We start from the raw sequence: 21,713 nt of genomic DNA, 5'->3' as shown, positions 1-21,713 counted from the left end.
GCGCTCCGTGGCTGGGGAGAGGTTCCGGGGGCGATTGGGGGCGAGCCGAGACGCGCATGCGCGATCCGCGGGGGCGGGGGCCCAGGGCGGAGCGCGGGGGCGCGCCCTCCGGGTGTCCTGCGCCTCCGCGGGCCGCGCCTCGCTGATCTGTGGGGTTCGCGCTGGCGCAGGGTCGGGAGGCCGACGCCGCTTCGCGATGAACTCCTTGACGCAGACGGTGCGGGAAGTGCTGAAGGCCATGGGCAGCGCGCACTGCTTTGACAGAGTGTGTGACAAGGTATTGGCGCTCCCTCGGACGGGACAGCGAGCCCGGCGCGGGCAGCGCCTGGGACGAATGCGTAGGCGGTCTTACTGAACGTGGGTGATTGCCATTAGTTTTTTAAAAGACGATTTTTTATTTATTTGAGAGGCAGAGTTACGGGGGGCTAGGGGACGGAGGGAGGTCTTCCATCCGCTGGCCCACTCCCCAGATGGCCACACTGGACGGAGCTGGACCTGGCCGGCGCCAGGAGCGACCTCCGGGTCTCCCAGGCAGGTGCAGGGGCCCCTCTTCCGCGGAGCAGACTCTCAGAGGTTGCAGGAGGTTTGAAGAGCGGTATGTGCTGTATCTGGGTGGGCGCTATCCAACAGAAACGCAATTCAAGCTGCGAATAGGCCGCATGGGTAATTATAGATCGCGTTAGAGCCGCATCTTAAAGAAGCCGGCGGGATGGGTGCTTGGCGCAGTATTTAAGACAGCACCTGGGACACCCACGTGGCGTGTCCGAGCACCTGGATTAGAGTGACGGCTGCTGCAGTACACCATGAGAGGCAGCAGGTGATGGCTTAAGTAGTTGGGTCCCTGCCTCCCATGTGCGACACTTGGGTTGAGTTCCCAATCCCTGGCTGTTTTAGGCATTTGATAAATAAACCAGTGAATGAATCTTTCTCTTTGCCTTTCCAATGAATACAATATAAATGTAGAGAAGAGAAATAGGTGAAATTGATTTTAGTAATACAAGTAACTCAGTATATTCAACATGTCATCAATATAATGTCATCAATGTAACATGTCAACAATACAAACAGTATTAAATTTTTCATATCTAATCTTTATTTATTTTTTTGACAGGTAGAGTTAGTGAGAGAGAGACAGAGAGAAAGGTCTTCCTTTTTTTCGTTGGTTCACCCCCCAAATGGCCAATATGGCCAGCGCGCTGCGCAGATCCGAAGCCAAGAGCCAGGTGCTTCCTCCTGGTCTCCCATGCAGGTGCAGGGCCCAAGCACTTGGGCCATCCTCCACTGCCTTCCCGGGCCACAGCAGAGAGCTGGACTGGAAGAGGAACGACCGGGACAGAACCAGCACCCCAACCGGGACTAGAACCCGGTGTGCCGGCGCCGCAGGTGGAGGATTAGCCTAGTGAGCCGTGGCGCCGGCCAAATCTTTATTTTTTTAAATATTTATTTATTTTACAAAGAGGCAGAGAGAGAGAGGAAGTCTTCCATCCACTGGTTCATTCCCAAGACAGCTGCAAGGGCCAGAACTGCCCTTATTTGAAGCCAGGAGCCAGGAGTTTCCTCTGGGTCACCCACACGCAGGGGCCCAAGGATTTGGGTCATCGTCTGCTTCTTTCCCAGGCCATAACAGAGAGCTGGGTCACAAGTGGAGCAGCCAGGACTTGAACTGACGTCTATATGGGATGCTGCCACTGTAGGTGGTGGCTTTACCCACTACGCCACAGCGCCGGCCCCTCTGATCTTTCTAATTATATGCCACGTCTTTGCACTGAACTTTGAGTTGTTGGTTCAAATCATGAAACTTCCACAATGTTTTGGCATCAAAGAGATTGTTTTTTTCTGTCCATGTCTGCCTGATGATTCTTTATGTTCAAGGCCAACATTTGGCATAGCACTTAAGACACTGCTTGGGATAATCTGTTGGAGAACCTGGATTCAAGTCCGGGCTCCGTTCCCTACTCCAGCTTTTTGCTGATATGCAACCTGGGTGGCAGCAGGTAGCTCACGTGGTTAGGTCGCTGCCACCTTCAAGGGGAATCTGCATGGAATCCTGGCTCTGGGCTCTATCCTGGCATGACCCTGGATGCTGTGGGCACTTGGGGAATGACTCAGCAGATAGAGTTCTCTCTGTCTCTCTCCTTCTGCCCTTCCCTCCTCGTCAAATAAATAAATAACTTAAAAAAAAAAAAAAAGAAAATGTTTCATTAACTAGTATGGTTTTAGTCACCTCAGTGAACCATAATTGTGATTTTATGAAAAATAGTTGTCCCTTATTATAACACCAGAGATTTTTCAAAGCAAGAAATGCTCACTTTTAAAATGCAGGATTTTTAGATGCAAATTGTTAAAACAGTAAATTGGTATAAAGATGTGTATGGCCTCCCAGAAATAACTGTATTCTTACTATACTGCTTTTGTTAAAATGAGAAGGGATAGTGTTTCTGGGTATAAGAGGCAAGTGAGCGGGCCAGCTTGCAGCACCAGCATCCCATAGTGGTGCCAGTTTGAGTCCCAGCTGTTGTACTTCAGATCCAGCTTCCTGCTAAATGTGCCTGGGAAGGCAGTGGAAGATGGCCAAAGTGCCTGGGGCCCTGCCCCAAGAAGCTCCTGGCTCTTGGCTTCAGACTGGCCCAGCTCCGGTCATTGCAGCCATTAGGGGAGTGAACAGGTGGATGGCAGATACCTCTCTCTCTCTCTCTCTCTGTATCTCTCCCTGTCTCTCTCTGTAACTCTGCCTTTCAAATACATAAAATAAATAAATCTTTAGACAAATAAATAAAAACAGGCAAGTGATGTACAATATTGTTGCTTCAAGTCTCCTCATCTCCCACTCCTGCAGTGGCCTTACTGGTTCACTAAATACTCTGATAGATAATAGCACCTCACCAAAGCAAACTGCATTTTCTTTTTTTTTTTTTTTTTGATTATATGAAACAGTGCTATCCTGATTGCCAATAACCTCTAACAGATTCTTTAAATGATTTTTTTAAGTCAACAAATCAAGTGGGAAAACAGTTTAAAATTTGGCTGATAATATTCCAATGGGAGTTTGGTTTTGGTTGATTAATTTTGATCCAGCATAGGAACCTGGTAATACACTTTCAGAAATGATCTGTTGAAAAGGCTCATTCAGGCCGGCGCCGTGGCTTAACAGGCTAATCCTCCACCTTGCAGCGCCAGCACACCGGGTTCTAGTCCCGGTCGGGGCGCCGGATTCTATCCCGGTTGCCCCTCTTCCAGGCCAGCTCTCTGCTATGGCCCGGGAAGGCAGTGGAGGCTGGCCCAAGTGCTTGGGCCCTGCACCCGCATGGGAGACCAGGAGAAGCACCTGGCACCTGGCTTTGGATCAGCACAATGCGCCGGCCGCAGTGGCCATTGGAGGGTGAACCAACGGCAAAAAGGAAGACCTTTCTCTCTGTCTCTCTCTCTCTCACTATCCACTCTGCCTGTCAAAAATAAAAAAATAAATAAATAAAAGGCTCATTCAATCAATCCTAGCACAGATACCAAGTCAATACATAAGATCTTCCACCACAACGTTCTTTGTATTAGCCTATTTTCTTTTTCTTTCTTTCTTTCTTTTTTTTTTTTTTTAAAGATTTATTTATATATTTGAATGGCAGTTACAGAGAGAGAGAGAGGCAGAGGCATCCATCCACTGGTTCAGTCCCTAGATGGTCACAACCAATCCGAAGCTAGAAGCCAGGAGCTTCTTCCGGGTCTCCTGGGTGTAGGGGCCTAAGCACTTGGGCCATCTTCTACTGCTTTCCAGGCCACAACAGAGAGATGGATTGGAAGTGGAGCAGCTGGGACTCAAACCGATGCCCATATGGGATGCCAGCACAGGTGGTGGCTTTAACCGCTACACCACACATCCCACAATTCTGGCCCCTGCCCTAAGACATTTTATGTACCTATCTCAAATTGGCCATGACTAGAATCACTACAACTACTTCCCTGCAGGATCCTGGGTTATCTTTGGTATTGTTAGGCTACAGTGTGTAAAAAAATTATGAAATTGGGGCTGGCGTTGTGGCATAGCAAATAAAGTTGCTGCCTATGATGCTGGCATCTTATATGGGCGCCAGTTTGAATCCCAACTACTCCACATCCAATCCAGCTCTCTGCTATGGCCTGAAAAAGCAGTAAAAGATGGCTCAAATGCTTGGGCCCTTGCACCCATGTGGTAGACCTGGAAGAAGCTCCTGGCTCCTGGCTTCGGCCTTTCCGGCTATCTGGGGAGTAAACCACCAGATGGAAAACCTCTCTTTCTCTCTCTGCCTCTGCCTCTCTGTAACCTTTCAAATAAATAAATAAATCTTTAAAAAAAAAAAAAAAGGAAGAAAGAAAGCAATGAGTCTATTCCATTGACAACTATGCAGATATTCAGACTTTGTTCTGATGAGGGTCCATCTGCTTATAATGGGGAAGTCCAGGGTAGCAACCAGGTGGAGGCCCCCTTTTTATTTATTTATTTGAAAGTCAGAGCTACAGAGAGAGAGATTTTCCATCCATTTTATTCTCTCCCCAGATTGCTGTAACAGCCAGGGCAGAACCAGGCCAGAGCCGGGAGCCAGGAGCTTCTAACAGGTCTCCCAAGTGGATGGCAGAGGCCCAAACACTTGGGCTATCCTCCGCTTCTTTTCCAGGCCATTAGCAGAGAGCTGGACTGGAAATGGAGCACCCAGGACACAAACTGGCACCTACATAGGATGCTAGCATTGCAGGTGACAGCTTTACCTGCTACACCATGATGCCAGCCCCAGAGGCCTCTTTTTGAAATCTCCTTACATTTGTCTCTTTCTTTAGACTGACCACCACCAAGAGCAGGGATTAAATCTCATTTGTTGTTAACTTGTCAGAACCTTATTTAAAGTCCCACACAGAGGCAGGCATTTGATGCTGCGGTGAACCCATTGCTTGGGATTGTATCCAATTTCAGAATGCTGGGGTTTGAGGCCTACCAGCTCCACTTCTGATTCCAGCATCCTGCTAATGTGCACCCTGGAAGCAGCAGGTGATGGCTCAAGTAGTTAGGTCCTTGCCACCCATGTGTAAGACCCAAATGGAGTTCTAAGTTCCTGGCTTCAGCCTAACCTGACCTGGTTATGTGGGCTTTTGGGGAGTGACTAGCAGATGGAAAATTTCTCTCAATCTCAATCTCTCCATCTCTGTGTTTGCCTTTCAAATAAATTAAAATAAACAAATAATTTTAAGACCCGCACAAATGCCTGAGTAAGATGAGTTTACACCTTGTTCCTGCTTGTTGTGTCTTACGAGTTTATAAGGACATCTCGTGACTAAATCATTTATTGCTATAAACAGGCTATGTCCTACTCTAATATTTATTTTTTCCATTGATTTACATGTTATGCAAAAACATGACATAAAATTGCTTTGGATGCTTTTTGCATGGTTCTGTTTTCCTTCAGGGCTTTTTGTGGAATTAAACAATAATAACGTGTGCTTAGCAGTGTCTTCCTAGTGGGAGCCTTCAGGGAACTGTGTATTGAGAGATTTTCTAACTTAGTGGTTAGGGAGATGTGAAGGCAGGCAGACCTAGAACTAACTCTCAGTTCTGTCACATTTTAAGTGACCTTGCAGATAGGTCACTCTGAATGTGTCTGCAAAGTAGAAGTTATCCCTTCTTTTGTACAGTGTACTTATATCCCACACAGCAGTGTCTCAGTGATGAGCCACATATATGGTGGTGATCCCATAAAATTATAGTGGAGTTGAAAAATTCCTATCACCCAGGGAACACAGAGATAGCGAAGAGGAGACACAGAAGAGAAAGAAGCCCCATGGAAATTCACAGTGACGAGTGTAGCAGAAGCTTCTGCAGACCTCAGTCAGCTCCTTGAAAAGTTGGAAAATGGGAAGGATTTTCACAAATGCAGAGAAATGTCCCCTACCAGCAAATCTATGATGGGGGGCGGGGGGTGGGGTGGGAAACCAGCACAGTGGACACTTCCTGAAAAGTGTCACCTCCTCAGGAACCTCAGGCCGGCCCTACGGCGGTGTCCAGGAGGCAGCAACACCAGAGTGTCGCCGTCGCCTCCCTGCTCGCCTTCCGGGGACTAGCTGTGGCGATGGAAGAAAGGGGTGCTCGTAGTCCGGACCCTGTGTGGGCCTCAGCTGGGCTAATGCGTGTGTTTGTGTCTGTTTTTTTTTTTTTTTTTTTTTTTTTACAGGCAGAGTGGACAGTGAGAGAGAGAGAGAGAGAGAGAAAGGTCTTCCTTTTGCCTTTGGTTCACCCTCCAATGGCCGCTGTGGTCAGCACGCTGCGGCCGGCGCATCGCGCTGATCCGAAGCCAGGAGCCAGGTGCTTCTCCCGGTCTCCCATGCGGGTGCAGGGCCCAAGGACCTGGGCCAGCCTCCACTGCACTCCTGGGCCACAGCAGAGAGCTGGCCTGGAAGAGGGGCAACCAGGACAGAATCCGGTGCCCCGACCAGGACTAGAACCTGGTGTGCCGGCGCCGCAAGGCAGAAGATTAGCCTATTGAGCCACGGTGCCAGCCGTTTGTGTCTGTTTTTAACAGAAAAGTTTAAAAAGATTAAATTTTTAAAAATGCTTCTAAAAGAAGGATATAAAGATAGAAAATTATAGCTGTATCATGTGTTTCAAGCTAAGTGGTACTATAAAAGAACCAGAGAGTTTTACATGTTCTGAAGTTATAAAGTAAAAGTGTTACAAAACTAAAGTTAATTTATTACCGAAGAGAAGTACTTTGGGAGTCAGTGTAGCCTCGGTACGTGGGGTCTGTAAGTGTACAGCACTGGACGGTCATGTCCTTGGCCTTCACGTTCAGTCACCTCCAGCAGCCTCGAGCCCTAAAAGCTCTGTTCATGTGAGAGCCCTGTACGGCCGCAGCATTTTTATCTTTCACACCACGTTTTCGCTGTACCTTTTCATGCCTGGCTACACAAAGACCATTGATCACGATTGCTCAGAGCGCACAGCACAGGAGCCTGGTGCACAGGCTTGGGTCCGGGAGCCACAGCTGTACCTTGCGGCCCAGAGGCGCAGCAGGCGCCACCAGCGAGATCTGACAGTCACCTAGTGGCACATTCCCAGGACACGTGGCTGACGTGCACGGCGTATGACAGCGCTCAATAAATGCTGGTCATCTGGAACTGAGCTATTTGGCGCCAAATTCCTGAATCAACTTTTTTGGGGGATTTCAGTTTTAATCTAGTGACTATTTTTAATGTTTGGGCTTTTCTAGTATCACAGAATGAATGTTCAAAATGTTTTTCTTTTTTCTTTCTTTCTTTTTTTTTTTTTTTTTTTAACATTTAGGTGACTCTGGTCTCTGCTGCTCCTGGGAAAGTGATTTGTGAAATGAAAGTGGAAGAGCAGCATACCAACAAATTGGGCACCCTCCACGGCGGCTTGACAGCCACCTTAGTAGATGTCATATCAACAGTGGCACTGATGTGCACAGAGAGAGGCGCACCCGGCGTCAGTGTTGACTTGAACATAACGTACGTAGCCCAGATAACTTGTTCATAACTTTCACAGGACCTGATTTTCAATTAGCTGTTTGTCCTTAAGTGCAGCTGTAAGATCTGCCCTAAAATACTGCGCAGCCTTAAAAGCGAGAACTGGAGGAGTTAACTTCCAAGTACAGTCATCTTCAGTCTCCATGGGGACTGGTCCAGGACCTGCAAGGATACCAAAACATGTGGATGCTTGAGTCCCTTCTATAAAATAGTGCAGTATTTGCATGTAACCTAAGCACATCTCCCCGTAGACTTTGATCATTTCTACATGACTTACACTATCTAACAAAATACAAATGCTGACGTATGGTACATGTGTCAGTACTAAACATTCAGAAAAGCAGGCCATCAGCTTCTTCTTTTTTTTTTTTTTTTTTTTTTTGACAGGCAGTTAGAGAGAGAGAGACAGAGAGAAAGGTCTTCCTTCCATTGATTCACACCCCAAATGGCCGCTGCGGCTGGTGCGCTGCGCCGATCCGAAGCCAGGAGCCAGGTGCTTCCTCCTGGTCTCCCATGCAGGTGCAAGGCCCAAGTACCTGGGCCATCCTCCACTGCCTTCCCAGGCCACAGCAGAGAGCTGGACTGGAAGAGGAGCAACTGGGACAGAACCGGCTCCCCGACCGGGACTGGGACCCGGGGTGCCGGCACTGCAGGCGGAGGATTAGCCTAGTGAGCCGTGGCACTGGCCTATCCTTGCTTTCTAAGCAGGAACATAAGCTTTAAGGAAATTAAACGTTGTATTCATCTTTATCCCCTCACCCCAAAGTTGTAAGTTAGCTAAGTAAATTTGACAATTTAAGATTACAAGTGGGTAGAAAATACATCTTTAGAGATATGTAATTATTCCTCTGTATCCGTAGGCTCCATATCTGTGATTTCAACCAAGTTTGGGGGGGAAATACTTTAAAAAAAAAAAAAAAGTGCATACTGGGGGCAGGTGTTTGGCCCAGTGGCTAAGATCCCACTTGGAAAACCTCCGTTCCATATCAGAGTGCCTGGGTCTAAGTGTCAGCTCTGCTTCTGACTCCAGCTTCCTGCAAACGCATGTCCTGGGAGACAGCAGGTGATGGCGTAAAAACCTGGGCCCCTGTCACCCATGAGGGAGACCTGGATTGTGTTCTGGGCTCCTTGCTTTGGCCTGGGCCAGCCATAGCTGTTTCATGAATTTGGGGAGTAAACCAACAGATGGAAGATCTGTCTCTGTCTCTCTGATTTTCAAATAGATAAAAAATCATTAAAAAAAAAAATGTGCATATGAGGGGTGGATGTTTTGGTGCGGCAGGGTAAGCCACCTGTTGAGGTGCCTGCATCCCATCTTGGAGTGCCTGGGATGGGGTCCCACCTCTGCTTCCCAGCCAGCTTCCTGCTCATGCTTCTGGGTGGTAGCAGATGATGGCTCACGCACTTGGGTTCCTGCTACCCAACACTGTAGACCCAGATGGAGCTCCTGACTCCTGGCTTTGACCTGGCCCAGCCCTGGCTGTTGCAGGTGTTTGGGGAGTGAACTAGTAATGAAAGATCTTAGTCTGTTGTTCTGACTTTGAAATAAATAAAAATGAGTAAACATTTTTAAAAAGTGCAGAACTTTTTTCCTTATTATTATTCCCTAACAAGACAATTGAACAGCTATTTATATGCTATTTACATTTTATTAGGTACTGTGAATAACCTAGAGATGCTTTAAAGTATATGGCTGGAGGTATGTAGGTTGTATGCCAATACCATGCCATTTTATATATGGGAACCGGGCATCCAGATTTTGATATTCAGGAGGTTCCTGGAACTAGTGTCCCACAGATAACCAGAGACAAGTACACAACTCATCACCAGGAGTATAAGGAGTTCATATTAATTCCTTAATTTTTTATCAGCAAGTGATCATTTTATTAACAAAAACAACTTTGACGCATTTATGACAAAATATACCAATATGGAACAAAATTGTGTGTAAACTAATTTTTTAAATTTATTTATTTGAAAGGCACAATTACAGAGAGGCAGAGGCAAAGAGGAAGAAAGAGAGAAGTCTTCCATCTGCTGGTTCACTCACTCCCCAGATGGCCACAACGGCTGGAGCTACGCCAATCCAAAGCCACGAGCCAGGAGCTTCTTCTGGGTCTCCCAAGCAGGTGCAGGGGCCCAAGGACTTGGGCCATCTTCTACAGCTTTCCCAGGCCATAGCAGAGAGCTGGATCAGAAGTGGAGCAGCCAGGACTCGAACTAGTGCCCATATGGGATGCTGGCACCGCAAGTGGTGGCTTTACCCACTACACCACAGCACAGGCCCCACAAATTGTTTTTAATCTATCCATTTATTTCAGGCAAAAGTCAATGCATATGTTGTACCCAGTAGAAGGGAAACAATTCCTAGTTTGCTCTGAATATAGTGAAATTCTCTCCAGGTTAAAGAGTCACTCACAGGGGCCAGTGCTATGGCATAGCAGGTAAAGCCACTGCCTGTAGTGCTGGCAACCCATATGGGTGCCAGTTCAAATCCCAACTGCTCCACTTCTGATCCAGCTCTCTGCTATGGCCTGGGAAAGCAGCGAAAGATGGCCCAAGTCCTTGGGCCCCTGCACCTGCTTGGGAGACCCAGAAGAAGCTCCTGGCTTATGGCTTAGGATCGGCGCAGCTCCAGCTGTTGTGGCCAATTGGGGAGTGAACCAGCAGATGGAAGACCAGTCTCTCTCTCTGCCTCTCCTTCTCTCTGTGTAACACTGCCTTTCAAATAAATAAATAAATCTTTAACAACAACAACAACAAAAAAGAGTAACTCATAGATGGAATAGATATCACAGCTAAAATAACCAGTATTGTAAGTCCCACAGTTCCCAGAAACACATCTCCATTCTCCAAACATCATATGCTCAATCCAGGCATCCTCTTTGTTTTGCTGAACCTTTTGATATGCCCAGTTTAATAATTTGTATCTGTGGGATCGCCTCATTGGATAAGATAAACTATAAATTGTACGCAGGACAGCAAAAAAGAAACTGAGTTCTTAGATTGCTTAAATTCTAATTATTGAATCAAGACCTAGACATCAAGTGATGCTTTACCTAGGAAGTTAAGAAGTCAGAAAAAAGCTAGGTGAAGTCCTCCACTAGCCCCAAATATGATGTGAGAAACTTTAAGGGGGAGGAAAAAAAAAAAAGTTTTCATATTTATCAGAACAGAAACTTACATGGAAGGACTTGTTAAGATAGAACCTGAACAGGATCAGCCATTCCAATTTGATAGTGCAAAAAGCTAGCCAGAAGTTTTCTTCAACTCTTTTTAGTAATAAAATAAGTCACATAGGAAGGCTGCTAATGGGCTTATAACAACATCCCCTTCTAAAAATTATTTGCCATTGGCCAGCACCGCAGCTCACTTGGCTAATCCTCCACCTGTGGCGCCGGCACCCTGGGTTTTAGTCCCAGTTGGGGCGCCAGATTCTGTCCTGGTTGCTCCTCTTCCAGTCCAGCTCTCTGCTGTGGCCCAGGTCCTTGGGCCCTGCACCCGCATGGGAGGCCAGGAGAAAGCACCTGGCTCCTGGCTTCAGCTCGGCGCAGCGCATCAGCCATAGCGGCCATTTGGGGGGTGAACCAACGGAAAAGGAAGACCTTTCTGTCTAACTCAGCCTGTCAAAAAAAAAAAAAAAAAAAATTTATTTGCCATTGGGACCAGCATTGTGGCACAGGTTAAGCCACCACTTAGAACGCTGGCATCCATATTGAGGTGCTAATTCCAACCCCAGCTACTGCGCTGCCAAAGGCCAACAGATGCTGGTTCAAACACCTTGCCACCCATATGGGAGGCCAGGATGGAGTTCTTGGTTCCTGGCTTCAGTCTGGCCCAGACCTGGCCGATGTGGCTACTTGGGGAGTGAAGTAATAGATAAGAGAGCTATGTGTGTGTCCCTCTGTCGCTGTTTCAAATGAACCTTTTAAAAAATTTTGCCATTCACTGTATTTAAATTTGTTTCATTTCTAGGTACATGGCACCTGCAAAAATAGGAGAAGATATACTGATTACAGCGCACATCCTGAAGCAGGGGAGAACACTTGCATTTGCCTCAGTCGATCTGACCAGCAAGGCCACAGGAAAATTAATAGCACAAGGCAGGCACACAAAGCACCTGGGAAACTGAGAAAACAGCCTGCAGCCTAAAGAAATAATGAATACCAAATATAAACTTGACTTGAACAAATATAATGCTGAAATAAATCACCACAACCGAAGTAGCTAAGAAACACTTTCTTGGGGGGATGGGACCTAGGAACCAAGTAGAGTGGGTGGTGGGCTGTCTGTGCTTCATTGTAAGCATCTTCTGTTTTTTAATTATATGCATAATTGGGTACAAAATTCAAGGCTCAAAATGCTATGAAAACTTGGGTAGGGGCCAGCATTGTGGTATACTGGGTTAAGCCACCGACTATAATGCTGGCATCCCCTATGGGTGCTGGTTCAAGACACAGCTGCTCCAGTTCCAGTCCAGCTCCCTGCTAACACACCAGGGAAAAGCAGCAAACGACCTGCCACTCACATGGGAGACCTTAAGGAAGTTCAGAGTCCTGACTAATTTAGGGCTGGCACAGCCCTGGCCTTTGCAGCCATTTGGGTAGTAAACCAGCAAATGGAAGATCTGTCTCTCCCTCTCTCTAACTTTCAAAAAAAAAAAGTTAAAAAAGGAAAAAACGTATGTAAAGCTAAGCAGCTGGAAGGGCCACTCTAAGATTACTTTAAATTGACAAGGGTAGGATTCATCCAGCCTGTGGTCCACGAGACCTGCAAGATCATTTGGCCTGGCCCTGCCAACTCAACCGCAGCAGGACTGCAAATTCAATAAAGCTGCAGCAGGCTAATTTTTACGCTGTTAATGTTGTATGGCCTGTGAGTGATGTTATAAATATTCAGATGGCCCCTGGCTGAAAAAGCCCTGCTTCAAAAGCTAACGTCCAATACTAAGCTAAAGGAGAAATGTGATGGTGGTTTCACTCTGTCAGGCTGCTATTAACAAAATACCATAGACTCAGTGGCTTTTAACAAACTTCCAGTTCCGGGCTGGGAAGCCAAAGGTTGAGGCTTCAGCAGTTTCTGTGGTATTGAAGGCCATGATCTGGTTTACCGATGCCACCTTCTGGCTGCCCCCACAGGGCAGGACAAGGGAGCACTGTGGGGTCTCCTACGAGGGCATTAAATCAAAGTACCCCCTCAAAAAACCCACCTCCTAGTACATAACATTAGTGGTTAGGGTTTCAACAGATGAATTTTATAATGCAGATATTCGGATCACAGCAATGGCCAATCCTTAATTTTAGGTCCTCTCAACTGTAAAATGGGGCACCACATTTCCATTTCCTTTCCAACCTCACTTTAAGATGGCAGGACTCCAAAATAGATAAACCATTGGCCATATTAGAAAATAGAGGGGCCAGTTGTCATGGCATAATGGGTAAAGCCACTGCCTGCACTGTCAGCATCCCACGTGGGCACAGGTTCAAGTCCCGGCTGTTCCACTTCCATCCAGCTTTCTGCTATGGCCTGGGAAAGCAGTAGAAGATTATCCAAGTGCTTGGGCCCCTGTACCCGCGTGGGAGACCCAGAAGAGGCTCCTGGCTGCTGGCTCTAGATTGGCTCAGCTCTGGCCATTGCGGCCATTTGGGAAGTGAACCAGTGGATGGAAGACCACCCCCCGCCCTCCCTGCCTCTCTATAACTCTGCCTTTCAAATAAATCTAAAAAAAAGAAGAAAAAGTAAACAAAGTAGATTTCACCACACGGCCTGAAGTAACCCTAAAGGAAGTTTTTCAGGTAAAGCACAACAGTGATAGGAAATGGTCCCAATGTTTTTGATAATTTACTACAGCACTGGCCAGCATCTTTTGTATTAGAGGAAAATACTATTAGCCCCTCTTAACACCTAGCATAAGATCTTCACTCTTCATCCACAGTATTTTTAATCTTCTCGAAGTTCTGTTGACTGGCACTTTTAATATTTGTTTTCTTTATCAGGAAGTCTTAGTGAACATTTCACAATTAAAGACTTGGAAAGAAAGGAGGCAGCTTTAAATAAATTTGAAGTGAAGCTAAAAGTTTACCATGGGGGCCAAGCACATGTGGCACAGCTGGCATTCCATATCAGAGCACTGCTTCTGATCCAGCTCCCAGATAATGCACCTGCAAAGCCAGTGGATGATGGTTCAAGTACAAGGCCCCTGCCAACCATGTGGGAGACCAGAATGGAGTTCCTGGCTCCTGCTTTCAGACCTGTTTACAACCATCTGGGGAGTGAACCAGCAGATGGAAGCTCTCACTGTCTTCCAAATAAACCTTAAAAAAACTGAATTCTGCTTTGCCTGTGTAAGAACAGTGGACAGAACAGGGTATTCAGGGGACCCAGATCTAGATTTCTCCTATTCCCTACTCAAAGATACCTGGGATTCCTGGAAAAATCTGATTCCAGGCTGAAGGCTGGGGCAGAAGTTATGATAGTGTATGCCCAAAATGAAGTGCTCAAAAAAATGACACTGGCATGCAAGTTGTGCCCCAAGGTGAAAAAGAATCTTAGTCCATAATGTTAAGATGGGGAATAAATGGCAGAAGTTCCTTCCTTACAATGAAATGCTAAGAAATATAAAGGGAGAGGTACATTTGGAAAACCAACGTTTTTGCAACCATCATAAAGGTCTGATCATCTTCAGGAGCTCATGATAAAGGACACAGGTATTTGCCTGTTCCCCCCCAAAATGCTAAAGGAGACAGTGCAGAAATGGGACAACACCTCGACCAGGTCATCAGAAGAGTGTTAACTTGAGAGGGACATAACACCAATCTTGAACATGACTCAGATGCAAAATGAAGCTGGAAAAACCTCTGGGGCCAGAGCTGTAGCACAGCAGGCTAAGCCTCCGCCTGTGGTGCTGGCATCCCATATGGGCACCAGCTTGTGTCCTGGCTGTTCCTCTTCCTATCCAGCTCTGTTTATGACCTGGGAAAGCAGTAGAAGACAGCTTGGACCCTTGCACCCACATGGGAGACCAAGATGAACCTCCTGGCTTTTGTATGGATGACAAAGTCTTCAATGTTATACCCCTGAAGTTTGGCATTTTTTCTGTAAGATATCCTTATTACTTAGAATTGTAATGTATCAACAAACCCTCAAATGGTTCTGTAATATGTTAAGTACAGAGAATGAAAACCAATGTGGATACAGGTAATACAAGAGCTTGTGATGCAACTTTTCTAAATTTTTTTTTTTTGGAATTCAATACAGTACAATGGCCAAATGCTTAGACTCCAGAGCCAGTCAGCTAGTTTTAAATCCTCCACTAAAGACATGAGCTTGGGCAAGTTCTTAACCTCTACACCTATTTCCCTCAGGGTTGTTTAATTAAGGTATGAAGTGAGAACAGCATCTGGCCATAGTAAACGTTCAAAGTGTTACTCTGAATATCTTCTGGGGCCAACATCCCATATGGGCACTGGTTGGAGCACTTCTGATCCAGCTACCAGGTAGTACACCTGGGAAAGCAGCAGCAGATGGCTCAAAAGCTTGGGCCCCTGGATCCACTTGAGAGACCCAGATGGAATTCCAAGCTCCTGACTTCTACATAGCCCAGCCCCAGCAATTGTGGCCATTCGAGGAGTGAATCAATGGATAGAAGATTTCTCTGTAACTCTTTCAAGTAAATAAATTAATCTTTTGAAAGACTTATGAAGAATTATTTTAGCTGACCAGAAAGTATGTGAAAGCTGTTTTTCTTTCCCGTGAAGCAAGGCATAAAGGCAGGCTGCCAACTATTGAAAACTGACAAAACATCCTTGATTCCTCTACTTATTGAGGATACAAACCCAACTGCCAAGTTTTTCTGAGGTTATGGTTTCACGGTGACTTGGAGAAATAAAGTTACCACTTCAAGCTTTGTGTATTCACCTGAATAGTCAGGGAACTTTCACCTATTTTATTTAGGTTTTCATTTTTTTTCAAATTCCAACCAGAAGCTAAATACAATTGGAAACTGGTAAGCATTAGTTTTACTCCAAAGGAGTAGGATCATTCAGATTTACTCCAATAAAAGTATGCAACCCTTAAGCAAAGCCTTTCTTCATTTAAAAGAAAACAAACAAAAAAAAAACTATACAGTAGTCTTTCCTTATGTTCATTGCACAAATGAGTTCTGCTTTTAGAACTTCGACACTCAATAGTTTTTTTTTTTTTTTTTTACAATTTAAGATCCCAACTTTTATAACTTTTTCTACTCCAAAAACCCTCATTTTTCTTTAGAATGGTGTAGAAACCAGTATTTCTGCACAATCACTGGAATTTTCTTTGTAATTAAATCTCTTCTCTTTAAAACCAAAAGCAAAGTCCTCTACCTATCATGGTTTCTGCAGCTATGAAAGTATTTCTCAGTTTTATAGCTGCTTTAGCTACTTCAGACTCCAGATCTGCTTATGTGTACAACGGCATCCACACTCAGCAGAATACTTTATAACAGCAACTTAGGGAAAGAGATCTGGGAAAAAAATACATGAGTACCAGGAAACAAACATGGCCCAGTAAGATATGAGGCAAGGCTGCCTACAATGAGATGCTTTTTTCACTTAAGATTTCTTTCCCATGGTTGGTTGGTTTTTGTTTTTTGTAACCACTTCTGGTCATCAGAATGGATCTGACAGTGCTCTGGAACAACGGTGACTACAGCAAAGCTATTAAGTTTTTTCAAACGTTATTTATACCTGTTACATGGGTTCTCGCCCTCTAAATACTGATGACAGATGTCAGAGGCAAAAACCCGGACAAATGGGAAGACCATCAAAAGTGAGTATCACCTTGTGCTTTCAGACACAGTTAAGCATTTCAGTGCACAATAGTCCTTTCATTCACATTTTAGCAAGATGCTGATGCAGTGCAGCAAATATGCAAAGCATCTTCTTTCACACAGTCCGTGCAGAAGACATCTAATTTGTTTAAGTTCTGAGATACAAATGATTAAAAAAAAAATCCAGAATGAAGTTTCAAAATGCATAGTGTTCTGTGCATGAGTCCATTTTCCTTAAACGCTGAAAGAATAAAGTGGTAAGAAAACAAGAAAAAAAATTGCTGCTGCATTCTCTGATCTTCTCCATTTTGCTGGTCAGTCTATTCCGGCATGTAAGGACAGAGGTGATCCTCTATGGTGCCCACTGCCCAGTGGGTAAGCTGTTCCTGTGGCAGGTAGAGGCAGATGCTGCATAACTTGAAGATTGTAGCTTTGTTTTTTGGAGTCTGGAAGGGGAAAAAATATTCTTAAACAAGACTAACATAACTGTCACTTGAAGTCAAATTCCCAGAATTTAAGCAACTAAGGGTACACAATAAAGCACTCAGAGTAAGGGATACAGCAGGGTTCCTACGCGCACTCTAGTTAGGGTGACAATCTCACCACTCCAGATACAGGAAAAAGAGGGAAGCTAACTGTAAACTAAATAAATGCTTAGAAAATTTATGCAGAATTAAAAAATAAAAGCTATCACTTGCCAAAAAGAATTGGGGTTACAAACATTTCGTGGAGATATTGGATCAGAGACTACATCTGTACTAGAACCTGAGTGGGCTCAGGGCATGTGACTATACCACTTTAAGACTATCCTTTGGACTAGCCCTTATCATGGAGCTCACATGATGACAAAAATCACAAGATCTCTGCCAATGATTTTGACCAAGTTATAATTAATTCCTTTAGCTATAAAAATGGTTACCTCAGATTGTTAAGGATTAAATGAGTCCACACATGTAAAGCCCTTCATATAATGAGTACAGTGCTAACATCACTTCTTCATAGACTAAGTGGTGGTGGAGTCTTCTATAAATTACAAGTATGTCAACACACCTCCAGCTCATGAAGATTAAGAACATAATCTTCGTACAAAGCAAAGAAAGAGGACTAAGAATACACACGCTGAAGATCAAGTTCATCTGCAACAAACTGCTCCAGTTTGCCTGAGCCTGAAGCATTTCCAGGACTTGAATCTTTCAATGCTAAAACTGGGGCAATCCAAACACACTGTTGGTCATCTTACCCAGAACCCAAATTTTAGCTGATAGAACTTAAAAGGCTTTTTTTTTTCTTTTTCCATCAAAAGGATTCAATCTGTTTACTTTTCAAGTTCTTTGTTTTGTTTTTTATTTGAAACGCAGAGTTATAGAGAGGACAGAAAGAGATCTTCCATCTACTGGTTCACTTCCCAAAAGGCTGCAATGGCCAGGGCTGGGGCAGAAGCTTCTTCCAGGTCTCCCATGTGGGTACAGGGGCCCAAGTATTTGAACCATCATCTGCTGCTTTCCCAGGCTCATTAGCAGGGAGCTGGATGGAAAAGTGGAACAGCCGGGTCTTGAACCAGCGCCCATATGGAATGCCAGCATCATGGGTGGAGGCTTAACCTGCTATGCCACAACAGCAGCCCGTTTGGTTCTTAACAAATAAAAAGATCTCTCCTTGATAATAAAGTAAATTCTCAAAGTCACTAGACCATTTTATACAGTACTAACGACCTCATAATACGTATGAAATTTAATTCTCCTATTTTAGCAAACCTATCATCAAAGCTTCTGTGATTAAAAATCTGGTGTGTATTCCATCCCGTAAGTCAGTAACCTTTAGACTGTGTAAAAACTATCGCAATTGCCACTACAGGTAGTTTTTCAAAAAGTCAAATGAAGTACATTACAAGCAATTAAAAAGGAAAAAGCATTTCCCAGAAGACATAACGAAGCCAGTATCTCAAAGTTTATATCCCTCTGACTCCGATCTCTCTTTCTCAGCACTCACCACCTTCTAACCGTATTTGTTATATGGCTGAGTCTCCCATGATGGACTACGAATCCATCCAGACAGGAATTGGTTCATATTTACTTCACTGCCATGCGGTGCCCGGCCCTGTGTAGGCACTTATGCTGAATGAATGGTAACATGATGCTGTTGTCTCCAGGTTATAACTTATAACAAAGAAGCTATCAAATTCTAATTCACTTTTTTTTTAAAAAAAGATTTATTCATATATCTGAAAGACAGAGAGACAGAGAAACATCTTCTATCTGTTTTTTCACTCCCCAAATGGCCAGGCCAGGCCGCAGCCAGGAGCTTGGATCTCCTGTATGGGTGCAAGGGCCCAAGCACCTGGACCATCTTCCATTGCTTTCTCAAGTGCATTAGCAGGGAGCTGGACTGCAAGCGAGGCAGTCAGGACTCAAACCAGTGCCCATACAGGATGCGGCACTGAGATGGCAGCTTCGCCTGCTGCACCAACACCACCAGCTCCATAGTTTTTCATTCGTGTTTTAAATCAACTGAGAACTGAATCCCATCACAAAAATTTATACAGTTTTTAATAAGGGCATTAGATTCTACAATTTTAACAAGTTCCCAGGTGATGTTTATCTGTTGAGCACATGTCAGGTTGAAAAGTTCAAAGGCAGTGGTTTTCAGCACTGTACACTGGAATCCTAACTTTCCTGTAAGTTCTAACACACAGCAAAGTTTGAGAATCACTCTAGGTTGAGGCCTAGAATGTTTCTTGTAAATAACTAAAAATAATGCAGTTCTGAGAGGCGAAACAGAATCAAGTAACTAGTTTACAAAACTGTTTACCAACCAATAAGCTTTGTGAATGAGTTCCTTGGTGATTGTCAGGAAAAAAAAAAATTCTTACCTGCAAGTGCTGTCTGTCAATGAAGAGAAACACTGACTGGTTAGGATTGTTGACAACAATTCCAGTCTTGTCCTTGCGGCTCAGTACATGCAGAAACTGCTTTTCATAGTCACCGTGATGAAACTCAAATTTGGCCTAATGACAAAATATTTATATGTAACCACAAGCATGTGCTTTCACTGCAGAAAGTTCTATCAGGTAGCACTCCCATTATGTAACTTGTTCTTTAAGATCTGTACCAAAGCGACTAAATCTTACACTCAAAGATTTTAAGCCGAAGTTCATAAAATCCTATTTTCAAACTTACTCAGGTGAAGCACTTCAAACCCCAAGGACACCACCCTCCTTTCATTAGAAGACACACTGTTATAATCCTTCACCACTGATCTTATACAAATCCCTTAACTTCTCTAAATTTCAGTCTCATCTATAAAATACAGTCCTGGTCTATTTCACAGGACAGTTGAGAAGATTAAATGAGATGTCCACATGTGAAATATTCCACTCCTCACATAAACAGACTTCTGAGGACACAGGAATCCCTGATATCATCTGAGAGGCAGCGAGATAGAAAGAGAACATTCTCATCACTTATTCATTCACTAAATACCAACAAGCAGGCAGAGCCAGGAGCCTGGAACAAATCTGGGTCTCCCATATGGGTAGCTCAGTCACATGGACTCGAACATCACCTGCTGACTCCAAGGTGCACGATGGCAGAGAACACAGCCAGGTCTCAAACTTAGGCACTAAGACATGGAATGCAGGTATCACAGACGACATCCAAACACCCATTCCTCCCACCACCACTCAAATGTTTTACAATTTGTTTTATGTGTTATTTTCCACAGCCAGCCTCAGATTGTTTTAAAGTTTCTAAGTTATCAAAGACTTACAATAAGAACACTCTTTCCATCTTTTAACATTATCAACTGATCCTCCCACAAAATGTTTGTAGGCACTGGCAGATGCTGAATATGGGTGGGAAGACCAAGGGAGAACTGAGCAGACATCTTTAACAATCTGACACTAAGATAAAAATGTATTGTAGAAATCATAGTTCGTCTGGTACAAAGAATTTTTACACCCTTATGATGTGAACGGTAGGAAATTTGGAAATGAAATCTTGGATTTTACTGCCTAGTAGCTTTCCTTATAAACTGCATGTAAAACGATAGAGAAATTGTACTTTCATACAACTGCAATACTAAATTCTTAGCATTTTCACAAGTCTATTTAAAACATGCTATTAGCTACTAAAAAGTATAAGATTTTCTCAACCTTAAAGGGCTCATATGGAGCAAGCACTGTGGCTAATGGGTTAAGCTACTGGCAACATTGGCATCCCATATGGGCAGCAGTTCATGTCCCAGATGCTCTACTGCCAATCTAGCTCCTTGCTGATATGCCTGGGAAAAGCAAATGAACATGACCCAAGTACCTGGGCCCTTGCCACCAATATGGGAGACCAGGATTAGGCTCCTGGCTTTGGCCTGGCCTATCCCTGGCCATGGCAGCCATTTGGGTAGTGAACCAGCAGATGGAGGCCACTCTCTTTCAAATGAATAAATGCATCTCTGGAAAAATGGGGGTGGCAGCCAGCATTGTAGCATAGGTTAAGCCTCCACCTGCAATGTAGGCATCCCATATGGGCGCCAGTTCGAGTCCTGGCTATTCCACTTTCAATCCAGCTTTCTGCTAATTTGTCTAGGAAAGCAGCAGCAGATGGCCCAAGTACTTGGGCCCCAGCACCTCCATGGGAGACAAATAAAGCTCCTGCCTCCTGGCTTTGGTTTGGCCCAGCCCCGGGGCCGTTTTTGAGAGTGAACCAGCAGATGGAAGATCTCTGTGTCTCTCCTTTCTGTAACTCTTTCAAATAAAACAAAATTAAATCTTTAAAGAAAAAAAGTAGAAAAATGGGGGGAGAAGAGGGTGCAGAACTTGCACCAAAAACCTTCCTAGGGGCTGGCAGGGGAACAGTGAGTTAAGCTGCCACTTACAACACCAGCATCCCACATCAGAGCACTAGCCAGAGTCCTGGCTGCTCTGATTCCAATCCAGCAGGAAGGTAGCAGCAGACAGCCCAAGTACTTGGGGCCCATGTGGGAGACCTAGATGGGAGTTTCCAGACTTCTGGTTTCAACCCAGACCAGCAACTGGTCATTGCAGTTATCTGTCTCTCCCCTTGTGTTACTTTTCAAAAAAAAAAAAAGGCTTTGAGTAAGATGTCACTATCTGTGAAACTTCAAAATGGGTTCTTATCCAAGTGCAACTGGAAGAATAAATAAGGCAGTGTGAAAGCAGAGTTGGTGATTTCAGAGTGTGCCTTTTCGCTGTGGCGTAGCAGGTTAAACCACCGCCTGCAGTGCCACCATCCCATATGGGAGCCAGTTCTAGTCCCAGCTGGTCCACTTCTGATCCAGCTCTCTGCTATGGCCTGGGAAAGCAGCGAAAGATGGCCCAAGTCCTTGGGCCCCTGCACCTGCTTGGGAGACCAAGAAGAAGCTCCTGGCTCCTGGCTTCAGATCGGCACAG

The 21,713-nt window shown here is 44.8% G+C and overlaps 2 protein-coding genes across 15 annotated transcripts in view; one reads left to right on the top strand and one right to left on the bottom strand.

Moving 5' to 3' along the window:
- Nucleotides 1–82: 82 nt before the first annotated feature.
- Nucleotides 83–13,832, top strand: ACOT13 (acyl-CoA thioesterase 13). The gene is made up of 3 exons (XM_062185238.1): nt 83–277; nt 7,301–7,485; nt 11,479–13,832. The coding sequence occupies exons 1-3, from the start codon at nt 197–199 to the stop codon at nt 11,633–11,635; spliced, it is 423 nt and encodes a 140-aa protein (XP_062041222.1). The 5' UTR covers nt 83–196; the 3' UTR covers nt 11,636–13,832.
- C3H6orf62 (chromosome 3 C6orf62 homolog) overlaps nt 391–21,713 on the bottom strand; it is an 85,311-nt gene continuing 63,988 nt past the window's right edge. For 7 of the 14 annotated variants that reach the window (XM_062185198.1, XM_062185193.1, XM_062185209.1 and 4 more), the window contains 3 exons: nt 19,871–19,927; nt 19,179–19,313; nt 391–619 (listed from right to left, as the gene is read on the bottom strand). In XM_062185198.1, coding sequence (XP_062041182.1) covers nt 416–619; nt 19,179–19,313; nt 19,871–19,927 — 396 coding nt within the window. In that variant the 3' untranslated portion in view covers nt 391–415. Of the gene's footprint in view, nt 620–7,482; nt 7,666–15,406; nt 16,756–19,178; nt 19,314–19,870; nt 19,928–21,713 lie in introns of those variants that run through there. The other 7 variants (XM_062185183.1, XM_062185212.1, XM_062185188.1 and 4 more) reach the window with 5 other exon arrangements.

Source organism: Lepus europaeus, chromosome 3 (genome assembly GCF_033115175.1).
Source record: "Lepus europaeus isolate LE1 chromosome 3, mLepTim1.pri, whole genome shotgun sequence".
Classification (NCBI taxonomy): Eukaryota; Metazoa; Chordata; class Mammalia; order Lagomorpha; family Leporidae; genus Lepus; species Lepus europaeus.
The sequence above is the reverse complement of the archived record's forward strand: the minus strand, read 5'-3'. Positions and strand labels throughout refer to the sequence as shown.

What these genes read in the sequence shown, in the direction of transcription:
- ACOT13 (XM_062185238.1), top strand. Translation starts at nt 197, where the DNA reads ATGAACTCCTTGACGCAGACGGTGCGGGAAGTGCTGAAGGCCATGGGC. An exon ending in TTGACAGAGTGTGTGACAAG is followed by an intron (nt 278 to 7,300) that starts GTATTGGCGCTC and finishes TTTAACATTTAG; the next exon opens with GTGACTCTGGTCTCTGCTGC. An exon ending in AGTGTTGACTTGAACATAAC is followed by an intron (nt 7,486 to 11,478) that starts GTACGTAGCCCA and finishes TTTCATTTCTAG; the next exon opens with GTACATGGCACCTGCAAAAA.